Consider the following 20134-nt stretch of genomic DNA (forward strand, 5'->3'; position numbering starts at 1 on the left):
CCAAATATAATGCACACGGAGGTCAGGATGCAAGGATAGAATGTTATAACAGAATTTGAAAATCTAAGATGTAGTGAAATTTCACTGCTTACATGATACATTGTTATGTGGCTGTATTGCAATTGTTTGTAAAATAGACGTGAATAACACAATATAACAGAATCACCAAAATCACACCAATAGTGGTAACAACACATATGTAGCAGAGTGTAGAAGTGTGTTTAGCAACTGGTTCACATCCATTTTAAAGCAGGTGATCATGTTAAGGTGTCTAAACTGAAAGGTGTCTTTACCAAAGGCTACCAACAGTAGTAACACATTTTACACAGTGCCAAATGTAGAGTTTATAGAAGGTATATATATGTTTTGCTTAAAAGATTACAAACGTGAACACATTATGAGTAGCGTTTAAAACAAAAGGTGCAGGCTGAACTACACAGGATCTACAGGAATGAAACGATTCTGAAATGGAAGGGTAGAGGGAAGATGAACCAGGTATTACTCAGATGGAGGCCTAACCTGAGAAAGTTAACATTTGGGTTCTGGCTAGCTCTCTAAAGAACGTGTAAGTATTGAGCTTTCTGAAGAAGAAACAAAATATGGATGTAACATCACCTTTTCTTCCAACGCATCAAAGGGCACGTTCCCTAACAATCACATTTCTGTTTTTACTATTAAACTGGTTAAACCAGTGGACCTAAAGTGACTTGGGAAGTTACCCTTGCCGGAAATACAGTCCCCTCAAACCTGGAATATATTTACTAGGTCAGAGGCCAGATTTTCCATAAACTGTGACAATAATGTCCATATGGGATTTCGCCCCTCCCTCACAACCCCTAGTCACAGCAGTGATCAAGGTGATCAACAAATCCATAGCCACGGTCTACTTGCATTCAGATATTCAGCTAGGTTTTTAGAAAATGTTACAAGAAAGGTGTTTTTTAGAACTCCCAGACTTAATACAGAGTTTACTTGTAGAGGTAACTTAAACCAGGTTTTAGGGACTGTATTCATATAAAAGTCACTGTATCTCCAGACCTTTAGTGTCCTGATATTAACAGTGAGAAACATGGTAAAGTTACTTAAATTGATTTAAATAATCCAAATGCTGTGTGTATGCATTGTTGGCCTATTTACCTCAATTGATATTGTTACCCAAGCTATTAAGGCGTGATTGGGCTGCCCTGGTCAATTTGGTGTTTAAAAAAACAGAAGAATGCACCAATACTCACCCACATAAGGAAGAAATACAAGTCTGAAGAGAGACTCAAAGAGCACAAAAAACTCCATGAGTAAATGTGTTTTAAAACTCAACAACAATAAATGTGTGTATTTGGGCTTGCACTTCTGGAGCATTAGCCAAGTTGCTCACAACTGAAAGTAGTGTTTTCAAGTAAGTCTGGCCTCTATCTTAACCCCGCTGGCAATGATAGAGTTTTTTGTGTCAGAAACCACATGCATGCACCTGGATCTCAACAATACTCTAATGCATCTGGTCTGTACAATCACAAAAAGTAGACAGAGCTAACATGCAATATGATACTAAAGTTGTGATGATTGCTTATCCCAGTGCATTTTAAACCAAGTGAGCATTATTCTTGATGAATGTGCGATCATGCAAATTGATAACAATGTATGCCAACAGAGACAGCATTAAGAATTTTCTCAATTTCAGCAATGAGCCCCAAGACATTCAACTTTCAGCGGGGCTGTTCTACAAGAACATGTTTTCACATTTCAGATACAAACAACTGGGTGGCAACACTAAAGGCTTTGCAAAGTGGGCAAGCTTTGCTTCCCGAAGTCAGCAGTTTCACCACCTCAGCCATACATGTTCTGACCTCTTTCTTCCAAGATTTTTCCCTGACCTTGGAAACACAGCTGGAAAAAATAATTTTACCCAGCGTTGTGTAACAGGCCTTCTATAAACGTTTTTGTGGCTTGGTGTAAATTTAAAAGCCTGTGATCCCAGATTGTATGCATTCTAAGTTGACAAACCGGAAATCTTTGTAATGTTTGCAAATTCTCTCTACATTTCTCTGGTACCACCTGACATTTTCTAAAGACCCAGTCTCTGAATATGGAGATTAGAGACCTAAAGGGAGGCCTTGCTTTCTTCAGAATTATTTTGGGAAGGCACAATGTGGTCCTGGCATGCAGCCTTTTTGTATTTGACTAGTTTCAAATATTCTGGCTTTCTTTAATTTATTGATTGAAAGCCTCACCTGCTTGGTGCTCGTAACCCTTTTTAGTTTCTTGCTAGCTCACCTGATTATAAACATTGACCTCAAACGTCTCAGGAGCATTGGTTAAGGTTGAGGTCTTGAAGCCCCATCTACTGCCAAACCTCCAGCCTTTTAATCTGGCATGTGGTGGGTTTCTTGTGACAAATCAGGCTCTTTTCCAGGTGATTTTAGTGTATGCAGGCATGGGGTTTGAGCATATAATCCCTGATCTAGTCTTGGAGTACAGACATTTTCACCAAGATCTCACCTACCTACTGGAAAGCCTTGGAAATTCTTTTCAGCATCTTCTTTGAATACTGTAGTTTTAGTCTGGTACTAATAGACAATCTATTGCCCCAGCTCAATAGGGCTCTCTTCTTTAGATGTCAGTATGAAATGTTGCCGGCTTTTAGTACACCGTTTTTACAGCTGGGTAATATGCAAATCATCTTATAACATATTACCACAGGGGTAGTTCTCATTTCCTGCATTGGTTTGCTTCTTCCACAGTTCTAAGGTGTTAGAGTTAAAGTTTGATTTTAGCTTTCTAATACATTTATGAACCTCTTTAATGCATACAACTAGCTCAGGTTTTAGAGATAAAATACCATATTGTCAGGCATAACAGTTTTGATAAGGGGTTGATAGACATAGACTGCTCTCCTGTTGCTCCTACTAATACTGAAAATAAATGCCTAGTCAACAAAATGTGAATTCTTTGCTGAATAACTTGAGGGGCATTCTATGCTTGTTCCTAAGCAGGCCTTTTGGTGAAACTTGAGGCCTGGTTTAGATATTCATGAAGGGGAGTATTCCATCACAAACGTAATGGATATTCTGCCCTCCTTATTACGATCCTATGATATTCTATGGAGATCGTAAGAAGGCGAACGTGGTATTCGTCACATTGGTGATGGAGTATTCCCTCCACAAGATCTAAATCAGGCCCTTAGGCCCATATTTATACTCGCTTTTTGCTGATTTAGCGCATTTTGTTTTACGCTAATTCAGTGCAAACCGAACTCTATATTTATACTTTGGCGCTAGGCATGTCTAGTGCCAAAGTTATGAAGTTTACATAGTTTTCTGGAGGGGAAAACCTACCTTGCGTCAAAGAGATGCAAGGTAGGTGTTCCCATCCAGAAAAGGAGGATATGGCCTTTGTACCATATTTATCCTCCCATGCTAAAATCCAGCACAGGAGGATGGGGGCTTTAAATAATGGAGCTAAGCTTGAGCAGCATCATTATTTAACGCCTGGGGCTGGGCAGGCATAAGGGGACCTGTAGGCAGATTTCCATGGTCAGAGACCATGGAAATTGCCCATATGTGCCCTTCCCTGTCCCCAAGGACGCCCCCACCCACCCCTACCCACACCAGAAGGTCACCTATGGATGGGGGACCCATTCAAGGTAAGTCCTGGTGAGTATATTTTTTTTTCATCCAAAACCACTTGGGGGCGCTGATTTGGGACCATTCGCATGAAGATGGCCCCAATGGCCATGCCCAGGGGACAATCATCCCCTGGGTGTGGCCATTGGGGTGGTGGGCATGGTCCCTGTCTTTACCAAGACAGGAGCCATGCCCATGGGGCTTGTGCATCAGGAAATGGCGCTACACTGCCTAGAGGCAATTTTGCCATAATTTGGCATGCAAGCCCTGGTTCCTCCTACGCTTCAAAGGACACTAACAGGGCCTTAGTGCCAGCTAGCGCCATTTCATAAATATGGCGCCCAGCTTGCGTCCAGGAATAGTGGTAGCCGGAGCTTTACTGTTTGGCGCAAACCTGTGTTAGCGCAGGTTTGCGCCAAAAAGTATAAATATGGGCCTTAGTTTGGAATCACATCTTCAGATCCCCATAACATTCTGTATAGCTGTTGGTTGTCAAGGATGTGTGACTCTTGGGATTTGCTGAAGCTTTATAAGTTACACCTGAAGAGGAGCTAGTTGGGGCTTGTCAACTTCACATATCTAGCTATATTTACTTCTTCATTTAGGTTTAATCTATGGCTAAAAATAATCTCCTAAATATTTGCACAGGACGATGAAGAAAAAATATGGAGTACAGCAGTGATAAAGGGGAGCAAGACATGATTGCTGGAACATGCAGGAGTGTAAAAGAGACCCTGGCTTGTGGTGGTGGCTCAAAGATGCTTGAAATGAAATCAGAGTTAGGTAGGACTAAATAAATGTGTACCATGCAGATAACATGCAGATAGTAAGAGACTTCCTGATCATACCACGGTATACCTGGAATACTCTGTAAAAACAATCACTCTGCCTTACAATGAACTTGCAACCCATTGACATTGACATGTACCCTGCTGCGATTGCTTAACCACTTTCAGTAGGTGACATAACATGACTATTTGCATCTTTGTGGCGGAAAACAGGAGCTTTCTATTACAAAACTCTACAGTTTCCATTTATCAAATAGGCCTGGGTGAAATGTTTAATTTTGCTAGTGGAATTAGTGGAAGAATGTGGCTACTCTGCATTACTCTTTTAATGCAAATTCTGCCAATCTCCGTGTGGCTGAATTTTTTTCCTGTTCGAGCAATGTGATGCCTTTGAGAACAACTAAGGCTCCGGCAAGTGAGCTGGTGAGCGCAGGCAAGATTTAGAGTCACGTAGCATGACTTCTGGTTGCTTCTGGCACAATTTTCAAAAGCAAAACTGCTCATGGTCAGAGGGCTGCTTTTCAAGTAGATTTTCTAATTGAGCAGCAGCAAAATCATCTTGAATTACCACATGCTCTTGTGCACCGTGGGGTGCCTTTACTGCAGATTTTTCTGCATGGAACACACTAGCGGTGATAAATTGCAGTGTGAGCAGCGAGACAGGCATCTTTTCTGCATGTTCACAGAATCTCACAGTTTTTATGTAACTCTGCGGAATTCCATGGAGTGAAATTCCGCAAGTTCCAACCAATCCCATCACAAACCTAAGCAAAATGAAGGGCTCATTGGCTCATGGGGCTTTGAACCTGTGACTTTTAGGTCAAGAGAACATGATTTAGGCCTCAGGCCAACCGACCCCCATAACCAAAACAGACAACGTAACATTTTACATTTATAACATACATTTTCTATATTAGTTGGGCTGTGTTTAGCATCTGGTTTTACCAACAGGCTGTGAAGCTTCTGCATAGTGGCACATTAAAACACACTGCAGTCCCTACTCATCAACACGATATGAAGAGTGTGAGTCTCCCCAGTTAAAAAAGCCCCTTCACTCGAAATATAAAGACACAGCATCACGATCATCTCCCACTGTTTCCATTGCGCACTAATTGTTTTTATTCTTTTTGTTGAGCAGTGTGAAGTAAAACATACAAACACATCAACAGGTGGATTACATTCATTACTGAACATTCTGCTCCTTGAATCTGTATCACCCCAATAAATACTTCGTCAAGAAATGGCATCTTCAATCGATAAAATATTGTGCATGACTAAAAACATCAATATTATGCATTTAATTGCAAAAAAAGCTCCTAGAACGTTTTAACAGGGCAACATGTTAGTAAAGTGACTTTGCCTTGTCTATAAACGTTAACAAATACCATTGTGTTAGTGCCATAAATGTACCCATTTAGATGATGGGTATACCTTTAGGAAAAATGGCATATAGAATACAATGTGCAAATTAAATATCTTCACAGCATAAACTCTGCTTCAAAAATGTGGAAACGCACATTTCTAAAGTTTCTAATCAGCCTAGTTACCAAAATGCATTGTTATCATAACTATCAAAATCTTCCAAAACTGTTACTTAGCCATGCATATAGATATTCAAACGTTCTAATCATCTTTGTTAGCCAGTGTTCCATATTTTGTAGATCTTTCAAGCATTGTAATATCAAAGACCGAGCAACAGACAAGGCGCTGCAAATAAAACATTGAGCAGAATTTGCTGGTATGCTTATATTTTAAAAAAAATCAAATAAATGTAGAACTGCCTCTGGTTGAATGGAAGCCCCAACAATTTTGCGTAGGTCTTGAAATATGTTAACCCTTTGCCTTTCCCTCCTCCTGTGCCAAGCCTTTTTTTGGCTATTTGGGGTAGTCCACGCTTCAGCCTTCATAACTTTTTATTCACATTAGCTACCCACGCCAAATCTGTGTCCCTTTTTTCCAACATCCTATGGACTCTAGAGGTACCCAGAGTTTGTGGGTTCCCCTGGAGGAGACCAAGAAATTAGCAAAAATACTGCTAAAATTTCGTTTTTTTTAAATAAAAGGGAAAAATGGCTGCAGAAGAAAGCTTGTGGGTTTCTCCCTGAAAATGACATCAACAAATAGTTTCCAATGATAAAATCACCATCTTCTCAGCTTTCAGGAACAGGCAGACTATAATCAGAAAACCCAATTTTTCAATACAAGTTTGACATTTTTCTGGGACATACCCCATTTTTAAATTTGTTTGTGCTTTCAGTCTCATTTCCAGTTAGTGACAGAAATAGGCATGAAACCAATGCAGGATACCAGACAGCTAAACATTTCTGAAAAGAAGACAACATTTTGAATTCAGCAAGGAGTCATTTGTGTAGATCATTCAAGGTTTTCCTACAGAAACTAACAGCTAAAATAAAAAAATATTGAAATTGAGGTAAAAAAGAGCCATTTCTGTCCATGTTTTCTTTAATAACTTTTGCCAGCTATGGCAGAGTTTTTAAAGCAATATACTGGTACGTCTGCTGGACTCTTATGGTTGTTGTGATATATAGAGCTTGTAGGTTGATCAAGAACCCTAGGTACCCAGAGCTAATAAAGGAACTGCAACTTGCAATGGGTTTTCATTGAATACCGGGTATACAGGAATTCATTTGGTGAAATATAAAGAGTGAAAAATAGGTATCATGGAAACCCTTGTATTTAAAAAATGGGAACAAAATAAGGTGTTGAGAAGCAGTGGTTATTTGCACATCTTCGAATTCTGGGGTCCCCATACTAGCTTGTGAATTACAAGACATTTCTCAAATAGATTTAGTCAAGGCAAGTGAAGGTCCAGTTTTAGCTCCTCCTTACTATGGCGGCGGCCAAGGACGCAATTGATTGAAATTCTTTGACGCTATTAAGCAGCTACGAAATGGACTGATCATTATTTCATTAGTACATTGAACACTGTTACAAGCAGACTTTGAATTATATTTTATGCCTTGAGAAAGCCCTGGTGGACACACCTTAGAGGTCGAAACAAGTGTTGGCTGAGCACTCTTTATGTTCTACGGGTCATCTATACTGTATATCGCACAATATGCTGAAATTAAAATATCTTCACAAACCATAAGCTTCACTAAAGTCTCAGAAATTCTTCTCATAAAACTAAGGAACATCGTATGCTTACAGAATAACGTGCATCTATGTACTTCCTACGAAAATCAGATGCCTATAAATTAATGCAAACAAGTGGGAACTCACCTCTCACTATTTGATTTCTCAAAATAGATGCCTTTTTTACACACTCTCTTACATTTGGAAGGAAACAATGTAGAGGAAGACAAGGGGAAATAGCATGTTTTCTTCTATTCTGTGTTCACCCAAGTCCCCTGATAAAAATGGTACCTCACTTGTGTGGGTAGGTCAAATGCCCACGCCAGAAAACGCAACATGGACACATCACATTTTTACATTGAAATATGCTGTGTTTTTGGAAAGTGCCTAGCTGTGGATTTTGGTCTCTAGCTCAACCAGCACCTTTGGGGAATGTGAGAAAACAGGGCTGATTGCAAAGGCCCCCTAACTTTTTGCCCCCATTTTTCACTTTTTGCTGGTGTTTTCCTGAATCTGATGGTGCCCTGGGTATTGCTAACCAGTCCCAGGGCCTACGCTCTGTGTAAAATCAGTATGCAAATTAGGCTAATTATAATTGGCTGTATCAACCTACCTATAAGTCCCTAGTACATGGTAGGGCATGTAGGTTTAGTGACCCCAGCATAGGTAGAGCACCCAGCTTGGTTTAATTTATTGACACCTAACTGGACCTAAGTGAAGGTTAGTGGCCTATTGCTAAGTGTAGGTACTTACCTGCCCTTGCCAATAATCCATTTTCCAACATTTTTGGTGTGCAGTGGTGGGATCCAGTACTTGGTTTAAAGTCATACTACAGTTTTAAGTGCCAGAAGCAAAAATATCTTCTAAATTGACATAGAGCAAACGTTTTTTTCAAATTTGGACTAATTTTTTTAATTATGTCATTTTTGATTTTTCTAAATTGTTCTGATCAATTGGTGCCAAAGCCCAAAGTGACAGAAAACTCAAGGGAGACCATTGAGCTCGATCTGGCTAGCCTACCCACACTTAATGAAACTGAGCTTTGGGTGTTGTGCAGAAATTGGGGATTACCTGATGCTAACAACCTTAGGAAGGCTGTGATGGTCAAGTCACTTCAAGCCAGGGTGTGAGAAAGTAGCCTCTTTCTAGCATGGTTACCCCCACGTTTGGCCTGTTTGTGAGTGTGTGTCAGTGTGTTTTTACTGAGTCACTGGGATCCTGCTAGCCAGGACCCCAGTGCTCATAGATAAAAACCTATATGTCAGTGTGTTTTGCCTGTCTCACTGAGATCCTGCTAGCCAGGACCCCAGTGCTCATAGTTTGTGGCCTAATATGTATACCTGTGTGGTGCCTAACTGTGTCACTGCGGCTCTGCTAATCAGAACCTCAGTGCTTATGCTCTCTTTGCTTTTAAATTTGTCACTGTGGGCCAGTGACTCCATTTACCAATTTCAATTGGCACACTGGGCCCCCCCTTATAAGTCCCTAGTATATGGGACCTAGGTACCCAGGGCAATGGGGTTCCAGGAGATCCATATGGGCTGCAGCATTTCTTTTGCTTCCCATAGGTAGCTCAGACAAACCCATACATAGGACTGCCACCGCAGCCTGCGTGAAATATTGCACACACTATTTCACAGCCATTTTCACTGCACTTAAGTAACTTATAAGTCACCTATATGTCTAACCTTCACTTGCTGAAGGTTAGGTGCAAAGTTACTAAGTGTGAGGCCACCCTTGCACTAGCAAAGGTGCCCCCATATAGTTCAGGGCCACCTCCCCCGAACTTTGTGAGTGCAGGACACCATTATAAGCGTGCACTAAATATAGGCCAATACCTATACGTAGCTTCACAATGGTAACTCAGAATTTGGCCATATAACATGCCTAAGATCATGGACTTGTCCCCTCATTCCAAATCTGGTATTGGGGAGCCAAGTCCATGCATCCTGGGGGCTCCACCATGAACCCCCAGTACTGCCAAACCAGCTCTCTAAGGCCTGCACTGCAGCTGCAGCTGCTGCCACCTCACAGACAGGGTTCTGCACTCATGGGGTCTGGGCAGCTAGTCCCAGGAAGGCAGAACAAAGCATGTCCTCTGAGAGCAGGGTGTTACACCCTCTCCCTTTGGAAATAGGTGTTACAGGCTGGGGAGGGGTAGCCTCTCCCAGCCTCTTGAAATGCTTTGAAGAGCACAGATGTTGCCCTCCTTGCATAAACCAGTCTACACCAGTTCAGGGACGCCTTCTCCCCTGCTCTGGTGGGAAACTGGACAAAGGAAAGGGGAGTGACCACTCCCATGTCCATCACCACCCCAGGCTTGGTGCCCAGAGCTCCTTAAGTGTGTCTCAGACTTCAGCCATCTTGCTTTGCAAGGTGTGGGGGCACTCTGGAGGGCTCCGAGTGGCCAGTGCCAGCAGGTGACGTCAGAGACCCCTCCTGATAGGTCCATACCTGATAAGGTAGCCAATCCCCCTCTCAGGGCTATTTAGGGTCTCTACTGTGGGTTGTCTTCAGATTCTGTTTGCAAGTTTCATTAAGGAATCATCTGCAACAACTTCAGACTCTTCTGACCTCAGATCAACCGCAGCCTGCTCCAAGAAATGCTTTAACTGCAACAAAGTATCTGCAAGAGACACTTTTCTTCAGCAACATCATTTCCACGTCAGCAACCGCAAATTTGCAAATTTGTTTTCGCAAATTTGTTTTTCCCTCACTGTAGTGAATGGCCTCCATAGGCTAAAATGGGGAGACTTTAATTTAATTAACAAAGTTCCCTAAAGTGTAAGATACCTCAAGTTTGGTTTGATTAGTTGTTAGAATAAATCCCACAACATACATTAGTTAGATTTAATATAACTAGTTCAGGTAAAGAGTTTCAAACTTCACCTAAAAAGTTGCCAACTTCAGCCCTGTAGTGCACTTCTCTGATTGGCCAGCCTCTGACAGCCTGGCCAGCCTGCCTTGATGAGGTGTGAAGTGGCCCGGGCTGAACACATAGAGATGTGCCTGGGGGAGGAGAACTCCCATCAGCAGATGGAGAAGCAGGAAGGGAAAAGGGATGTCAAACTAGTCTTCAAAGGCAGGGAAGGACATTTGGAGTAGTCCAGCACCTCCCTCACATCATGCAACCCTAGACAGTTAGTTGCCCCCTTGATTAGATTAGGAGAGAGCAGGAGATGGGTGTGTTTATGATTTTTAGCCACACCGGTGGGTAGGCTCAGTCAGATGTAACCTCCAAAAATCTGTTTCGGCCACTATGGATTTTGAAGAATGTTGCCTCCTGGCATTGATTTTTTGCCACACTTCACAGGAAGCGGTCATCACATGGGGAAGGACCCTGCATCTGATTGGAGAACCAGGGCCCCCTTGTTTTTCACCCAGGTGCATGGATAAAACTGGCAGAGCTTCACCCATACCTCAGATCCCTACCACATCACTACAAGGAAGAACAACAGGAGAAGAAGGACTGCCCTGCTGGACCCCTGACCTGTACCTGGTCACTGCACTCTGGAGGACTGCATGGGCTGCACACTTGGGCTACACAAAAAGAAGGACTTTGTCTGGTTTCAACAGTTTCGAGGAGGAACTCCCTGTTTTCTACAGGTGAAAAATTGCTAACCAGAGACCCCTGCACCAACTCCTGAAGAAACAGACCAGCTGACCACTGTCCTGTGGCCAATTTGGAGTTGGCGCCAAGTGTCATTTGGGGGTTGTAATATCCGAAAAAGGACTAAGTCCGAACGTAGAAAGTTGACCAGGACCACCCAGGCAGTGTAGCCGTAGAGGGCTCCAGGGACGTCGGATCAAGATTCAGGTTCACCCCGGTCGAAGGATTTTCATTTAGAATTCTTCACCGAGGGCTCCCGTGATGTGTATCTGAGGAAGGGCTCCAGGAGGTCGGATTGGACTGGCGACTTGGTCCCACTGAAGAAAATCTTCAAGAAAAGGACTAAGTCCGAAGGTAAACTTATGACTGAGGCCTCCCGCTTGCTGTAGCCAAGCAGGGCTCCATCGCTGTGGCCTTAAACTTTGACTTTGCCCCGATCGAGATGCGACCAGATGACCAGATTGACGCAATTCGTTTCCATGCGCTATAAAACATTAATTCTTTAAAAATTCATATCTCTGGTTCCCCTTATCCGATTTTATTCATGTTGGTGTCATTTGTAAGCTATAAATATAATCTATTTTTATTAATTGGTTTTGGATTTGTATTGTATTTTGTGTTTTACTTATTTACTGTTTTGTGATTTTCACACACTAGTCTCCTAAGTTAAGCCTTGTCGCTCATTGCCAAGCTACCAAGGGTTAAGCTAGGTTTAATTTATTGAGACCTACGTGAACCTAAGTGGAGGTTAGTGGCTTATTTCTAAGTGTAGGTACTTTCCTGCCCTTACCAATAATCCATTTTCCAACAGGAAACCTACCAAACCTGTGCATTTTTTTAAAATAGGCACCTAGAGGAATCATGGATGGGGTGCCTTGTCAGGCTCTCATCAGGTTCTGTTATCCAGAATCCTTTTCAAACTTCAACATATGCCAAAAAAAAAAAGTTTCCCTCACATTTCGGTGATAAAAAGTTCTGGAATCTGAGAGGAGCCACAAATTTCCTTTCATCCAGCATTCCACCAAGTCTCCCGATAAAAAATGTACCTCACTTGTGTGGGTAGGCCTATTGCCCGCGACAGGAAATGCCCCAAAACACAGCATGGACACATCGCATTTTCCCAAAGAAAGCAGACCTGTTTTTTGCAGTGCCTAGCTGTGGATTTTGGCCTCTAGCTCATCGAAAAACTAGCAAACCTGGACATTTCTAAAAACTAGACACCCAGGGGAACCTAGGATGGGGTAACTTGTTGCACTCTCACCAGGTTCTCTTACCCAGAATCCTTAGCAAACCTCAAAATTTGGCAACAAAAACACTTTTTCTTCACATTTCGTTGCTGCAAAGTTCTGGAATCTGAGGGGAGCCACAAACTTCCTTCTACCCAGCATTCCCCCACATCGTCTGATGAAAATGGTACCTCACTTGTGTGGGTTGGCCTAGTGCCAGCAACAGGAAATGGACCTGTTTTTGCGGGGGCACCTGTGTTTTGCGTTAGTGCAGTTTTGCTTCAAAAATTATAAATATGCCCCAAAGTCTTTTTGACCCTGAGACTTCAGAAAACAGGAGGCAAGCTCAATCCAAGCCCTTGGAGAGAACTTCTCAGCAAAGTCAGAGGGCAGCAAGGCAGTGGGACAACAGCAGGGCAGCAGTCTTTCTCTGCAAAGCAGTCCAGATGAGTCATTTGGGCAGCCAGGCAGTTCCTCTTGACATGTTGCAGGTTCAGGTCCAGAAGTGTCTGAGTTCGTGGGGTCAGGGACCCAGTTTATATACCCAAAAATGCCATTGACATGGGGGAGACTTCAAAGAGTGGTTCTGAAGTGCACAATGTCCCCTTTCAGTACAGATCTGTCTGCCAGGGTCCCAGTAGGGAGTTTGCCAGTCCATTGTGTGAGGGCAGGCCACTAGCCTTTGAAATATAAGTGTCACATTGATTGGAGACAGGCTGTAAGGTACAGACGGATTTTGAGTGCAGAGAAATGCTCACTTTCTAAAAGTGGCATTTCTAAAACAGTAATATAAAATCCAACCTCATCAATAAGCAAGATGTTCTATTACCATCCTGGCCATACTAAATATGACCTGGTTACCCCTTTCTGAACAGAATCAACCACTCAAACAGTATCTGAGGGTAGTCCTAATGCTGTCTTATAAAAGGAGCAGGCCTCACAGCAGTGGAAAACTAATTTAGGAGTTTTCCACTACCAGGACATATAAAACACACATGTACGTGTCCCGCCTTTTTCCTCTATAACACCCTACCCTATGGGTTACTTAGGACCTACCATAGAGGTGACTTATATGTAGAAAAAGGGGAGTTTAAGGCTTCCCAAATACTTTTGAATGCCAAGTCGAAGTGGCAGTGAAACTGCACACACAGACCTTGCAATGGCAGGCCTGAGACATGGTTAAGGGGCTATTTTTGTGAGTGGCACAACCAGTGCTGCAGACCAACTAGTAGCATTCAATTTACAGGCTCTGGCCAAGCGTAGTGCACTTTACTAGGGACTTACTAGTAACTCAATTATGCCAATTGGGTGTGAGCCAATGTTACCATGTTGTTAGGGAGAGAGCACATGCACTTTAGCACTGGTTAGCAGTGGTAAAGTTTCCAGAGTCCTAAAGCCAGCTAAAATGAGGTCAGAAAAAGGAGAGGAGGAAGGCAAAAATTTTGGGGGTGACCCGGCAGAGAGGCCATTTCCAACAACATGGCTGTCTTCAGTTCCGGCTGGAATGACCCCCTGTTTCACTTGCAGGAAGTACTTGAGACTCTGTGAAGTACAGGCCTGGCTATCAAGGCCAGTGAGTGCAGGGGTCTGCGATGTACTTGGGACACCTGGTGGGCGGGGTACGGTGCAGCCGCAACCATGCCAAGATAGAGACTATTATGGCCTGGGAGACCTCCAAAACTCAGTCTAAGGTGAGAGCCTTCCTGGACCTCACAGAATATTACAGGGGGTTTGCAAAGGATATGGCACCATTTTTGCCCCCTTGACTGAGCTGACTTCTAAGAAGCTGCCCAGAAATGTGATTTGGACTAAGGCATTACAGAAAGCATTTGACTCCTTAAAACAGGTCATGTGCACAGCCCCTGTGCTCAAGGCCCCTGACTTTTTCAGGGAGTTTATTGTTCAAACTGATGCTTCAGAGCATTACACAGGGGCAGTGCTTTCCATGGGATCAGTACTTTCACAGTTTAATGATGAGGGACTAGACAAACCTGTAGCATTCTTTTCTAGGAGGTTACTTCCCAGGGAACAGAGGTGGAGTGCTATTGAAAGAGAAGCCTTTACTGTGGTCCGGACACTGAATAAGTTGAGACCATACCTGTTTGGGACTCATTTCTGGATTCAACCAGACCACAGGCCCCTCAGATGGCTAATGCAAGTGATGGGTGAGAATCAAAAATTGTTGAGGTGGTCTATTTCCCTTCAGGTAACACAGACCTGGGACAGACAACACCAATGCTGATGTTCTCTCTAGGCTCTTCCGCCTTAGTGATCAGAAATCCCGGGAGAATGGGTAGTTCTCCATGCTTTTAGCTAGTGGGGATATTTGTTAGGCCTGTCAGCCTTAGGATTGTCTTCCCCGAAAAGTTTTGCCTGCTTACCTCCAGTTTTGCTGAATTTGTTTTAGTTGACCTTGGGACTATGTGCACTTTACAACTGACATCCACTGCTAAACTGGTTGTGCTCTCTCCAGAAAACATGGTTTGTTTGGTATATACCTATCTAGCACATTTAGCAAATTTAATTTACTTACATATCCCTAGTAAAGGGCACCACATGTGCCCGAAGCCTGTAAATAAAATGCTACTAGTGGGCCTGTAGCACTGCTTGTGCCACCCACTTAGGTAGCACCTTAAAACATGTTCCAAGCCTGCCTTTGCAGCCTGAAGGCGGTGTTGCACTGCCATGTTTGCTTGGCATTTAAAACCCCTTGCCAAGCCTTAAACTCCCCTTGTATTATGTAAAAGTCACCCCTAAGCTAGGCCCATTGTAGCCAATAGGGCAGAGTGCTATGTAATTAAAAGGCAGGACATATACTTCAAAGTTTTACATCTTCTGGTAGTGAATAACTCTTAAATTCATTTCTTTACTACTGTGAGGCCTACCCCTCTGATAGGATGACATTGGAAATTCAGTATTAAATTTAATAAGCTGTAATTCCTTTTTGCGAAGGGATAGCTGTATCAAGTTTAGTACCTATGGAATATAGATAAATCGTATTTAATGGTAAAGTCAGATTTATGGTTACAATTTTGAAAATGCCACTTGGCATCTTAGCCTTGTGTGCCCTCAGCCTGTCTCAAATACATGTCTAGGGTGGGTGACAGTTGGGCTTTGTGCATTCCCTCCAGACAGCCACACAGAAAGGGAGCTTAGGTGTGACTGATGGGCCATCCACATCCCACTGGACCATTGTGGACAGGATGGGAGGGAGGAGCTAGACGTAGGCTCACACTTACATCTGAATAGGCTGTGTTCTGTCCCCACAAAAGGACTTCTTATACCCTCTATAGTCGGTCTGGAACCAGAGCAGGAAGGGAAGAACTTTGTGCACTTCAAAACTCTTCTTTGAAGTCTCTCCCACGTCAAAGGCACCACTGGGTATATGGACTGGACTTCAATTGACCTTACCAACTCAGTACACTTCTTGACTTGTGAGTGGTCTGCTAGAAAGAAGGACCACTGTGCTGCTATAAGGGCTGGCACTCTGCCGACTGCTGCTCTGGATGAACTTCTTCCTTTCTGTGCTGACCAGTGGACTGCTGCCTCCCTTGCCTGGTGAGAAGGAATGGACACATATCACTTGAGCCCATAACCAGAGTGACTCCAAGAGACTGCTGGCTTGCCTCCTGTTTTCTGAAGTCTCAGGGACATAAAAGACTTCCAAATCATCTCCTACAGCACTTTGACTCTGCCAATTTTGAGTCTTTCCTGCCAAAGGGTGCCTATCCGGTACTGGGCCCTTGGAAGTGGGTATAAAGTTCTGTTCCAGTCAACAATCAACGCATCGATGCCATGGTGCTGGTTGGACAAGGTGCATTGCATTGCCAATGGTGCACTGCCCCCATGGCTCAGAGTCAACACATTGTCTACATCCAAAGGATCAACGGAGAAGCATCACCTCCGTTGCTCCTCAAATCTCTCTCGACATTGACACAAACAGGGTGCTTGGCAGCAGGCCAAGGCTGGTCCCCGTATACGATCTGAGCTCCATCGAGGTCGGAATGACTTTTCAGAATTGTCCAGGTTCAGAACATCCAGTTAGCCCTGAATGGTGCATTATGCTTTTACACACTACAATTCGGTTTATTCTTTAAAACTTCATATCTCAAGTTCTGCTTATTGGATTGTCTGTCATTGTGGTCTTGTTTTGTTCAATAAATTAAGCTGTATTTTTCTAAGCAGACAAGGTATCTTTTTGCGTGGTGTTTTAACTGTTTTACTGTTTGAAGTGTTGCAAATATACTTTACACATTGCCTCTTAAATTAAGCCTGACTGCTCTGTGTTAAGCTGCCAGGTGTTGAGCACAGGTAAATTTAGGGTATGTTTGTGATTTACACTGACTAGGATTGTGGTTCCTGCTCAGACAGTGTGTCAACCTCTGCCTTTCAGAAACCCAATTTCTAAAAGAAATTATTTTAAAAAGCATATATTAGTAGCAAGCTGAAGTGCATCTTGATAGTACTGCAGTACGAAATGCAATATCTGGATGTGGACAGTTTATTACACAACATTTCATTTCATTTCTGCAACCTTTCACACATTGTTTCTAGAACTGCAAATATGTAAACAAGTCCTTACTTGAGATGAGAGATTCAAACAAACGGAATATATGCAAACCTGTCTTAGAAGAAATGTAACAGTAACCTTAATTGAAGACTTTATAACAAAAAAATCTGGAAATTAATATTAGCAATTAAGTGTAGGTTCACCAGTACAGTATCACAATCAGTCTTACCTCTGAAGAAAATGTAGTTAACTAGAACCATTGCAGTTTGTTGGTCAATACTCTTCAAGAAGTCAACAATTTTTCCATTTGTGTGCTTTGCCACATAATCATTTATCTGTTTTTTTGCTTCTTCTTCATTTTTAAAATTTGTTGAAAATGCTTCTGAATGATATTGGCTTTTGACGTCATCTAGAAATTTGGGCACAAGTTTCAATTCCTCCTTGATAAAGAGGGCATTTCCCATGCTCAGCTGCAGCTCGCTATCAGCTTCATTTAGCATCTGAATAAGGTGATGGAAGCTCTCGTGGATATCTTCGATTGAAATACTTGAAAGGTTGAAGTTCAGACCATGTAGAATGTGACTCAGAGTGTCATGTTTTGCCCCTACAGACAACATTGCCAGAGCAGTTGCAATACTTATAGGGGAGAAGAATATATTACGGGATTCTCCTACCCCAAGAGATTGATTGAAGATCTGGAAGGAAAAATCTGAAATGGGCTGTGAAATTTTGTGGCAGGTCATATTTTCACTTCCATGGTGTTTGCGGTCATGGCCTTTATCATCATGATGGTGATTGTGATGATGATGGTGGTGGTCAGTGTGCCTATGTTTGCTTGCATTTCCATGCCCCCCACGGGCTTTGTGGCCTTCATGATGATCACAGAGGACTAATCCATAAAACAGAGTGACAAATAAACTGAGATATAGTGAAGACCTCATGTCCTTTTGAAAGAATATCTGTGAAAACAGGAAAAAGTTAGGACTCCTAGAACCATGAAAATGTCCAACAAACAATTAATTAGACAATAAATTACTTCAGCTAGGAGTATAGCTTTTGTTTCCATCATTGCTTCTGTACTGGGTGGCATTTACTTGAGGTTGCCTAGCTTCTAAACACATTCCTAGTCATCAATCAAGTGTGCTTTTAGAAAATTATTTGGGAGTGTCCTGCAAAAAGGGAAAATACTACAGGGATGAATGAGGTCAAAAGATGTAGAGATTTGAATGCTCGAACCATAAATTTCAAATCATGATTTCACTCATAGAAAGTAGTCTTATGGAAGATGTGATTAATTTGGGAAAATGCTTAATTGTAGACCCAAATCTCTAATTTATACTGAATATGGTAGACAATAATCATTGAGGCCAAGTTGGGCTTGATGTGTGGTATTTGGTTTGTATATGTGAGCAATGTTCATAAGGGCAGACAATTTTATTTTTGAGAAAGAAGACTGGTATGTTCACACTCACAGAATTTGAGATTTTGAAATGTATTTGCGAGTTCTGAGATAAGGAAATCCATTAAATATCCTTCATGATCGTGTAGTTGTGAATTATTTGGTTATTAGATGGCTTCCCCAGTGGAGCGCCATTGATCAGACATGGTAAGTTATGGTCGATATTACTGACTGTCCCTCAGTCAGCCTAGAACCTGTTGGTATTTACGGGTAGTAATATGTTAAAGGATATACAGTAACTTAAATCCTTTACCCCTATTCTTTGGCAGGAGTTTACAGGTATTTGCTGTAATATAAAGATTTTGAGATTGTTTAGAAAAATGTTTTCATGAAAGATGCACAAATGTAAACGGAATGTTAGATTATGCATCGGTTTAAAAAGAGTTCATCCCATATCACTAGAGCCTTCCGGTAATGTGGGTTGATACCCCAGGGTGCGGATCTGAGGTTGCTACGGCAACCGTAGTGCATCTCTCTTTTTAAAGAGCAGCTTTAGTCCTCTTTATATGGTCTGGTGACACCGGTAGTGATGGCAGTATAATTCATAGATGATGAGCGTGGAGCCTGGGGCCATGCTTGGTTGTGTGTATAAAATAATAGATGTTGGGTTCCCTGTGCATGTAGGACAACCCAAAATGGATGACGTTTGCTTTCCTGGACTTTTGCATTATTTCCGATCCCTGAATGTCTTACGGTAGGAACTTACAGTGTCCTTTGTTTGATGTCATATTTCTCGTTTAGTATTTTGCCTACAGGTCTTTTCCAGAGTACTTGCCCCTCCATCCTGTACGACAAAGGATCTGGCCAACTGTGGGGGCCCATACATATGCATCTGTACCTAAAATGTTAGAACTAGCTCACGAAGGGTCCTCCCATTAAGTGGCCCACACGGCTACACCTGGGGAAGAAATGTACTTCTGCCTTTGACAAGATTAAATGGCTGACCAATGGCAAGGAGTAAAGTGGTCGGAGAGGTGTTTGTGAGCAGTAATGAACTTCACTGTCTCTCAGTGCTCACAAAATTTCCAGGCTACTCACTCCTGGAACAACGCATTCCCCTTTGCTTCTATACAATATAACGCTACTATGGAACTATGTTATTTCAAGGGCTTCTGATCACTAGGTTGCCTTTTGTGAATTCCTTCTCGTTAACAAAGCCATAATTTTGTTCATTTAAGTGAAACTCAGTCCCTGTGTAGTTGCACCTCAGGTGGAAGAAAAGCGAATGCAGTTTGTAAGTGTAAAGATTTTGCACATGCTCACAACTGGTCAAGCATAGATTTTATTTTAGTTCATACAATACAATTATTTATTAGCTGCCACTTAGGCCTTCGTTATAGGTGACTCTGGAATACTGATTTCCAACACCATGGGAATCAATCATTCAAAGAACGTGAATAATGTTGCATTCTGGACTGAAGCATAAGCGACCCGTTACAAGTGGGGTATTACTGAAGGCATCTGTGTTTCCCGCCCTTGATTCCTGCATGTGATTTCAGACATTGTGACTGATTCACACTTCACATGACAACTGAAGTTTGCTGCTACAGAGTCTGTAAAGGGAAAATTCTGAGATGTACTTTTGTCGAATGAGTTTGAATCCCCGATTGGCGCAGAATTTGGAGCTGCCAGAGGAATCAGGAATTCCATCCCACTTGTAAAGAGTGACTTCATAACCAGCGATCCATCGTAAAATAGCTGTGAGTCTACTAAAACTTCCAAGCTACAAGCAGCTCTGCAGGTCCCAGGCTTTACATTTTCTACAAATCTCAAAAAGGCAACATTTTATTTTATTTATAAATATGTTTGCTACACTTTGTGTCGTAGT

General features: G+C 42.4%; 1 protein-coding gene across 1 annotated transcript in view; it reads right to left on the bottom strand.

Moving 5' to 3' along the window:
• The window catches only part of LOC138260098 (alpha-1-antitrypsin-like), an 86247-nt gene that overhangs the window by 62560 nt on the left and 3553 nt on the right, over nt 1-20134 (bottom strand). Inside the window, exon 2 of the mRNA XM_069208243.1 lies at nt 17077-17806. Within this exon, the coding sequence (XP_069064344.1) occupies nt 17077-17788 (712 nt within the window). The 5' untranslated portion in view covers nt 17789-17806. The remainder of the gene's footprint in view (nt 1-17076; nt 17807-20134) is intronic.

This window comes from Pleurodeles waltl, chromosome 9 (assembly GCF_031143425.1).
Source record: "Pleurodeles waltl isolate 20211129_DDA chromosome 9, aPleWal1.hap1.20221129, whole genome shotgun sequence".
Taxonomy (NCBI): Eukaryota; Metazoa; Chordata; class Amphibia; order Caudata; family Salamandridae; genus Pleurodeles; species Pleurodeles waltl.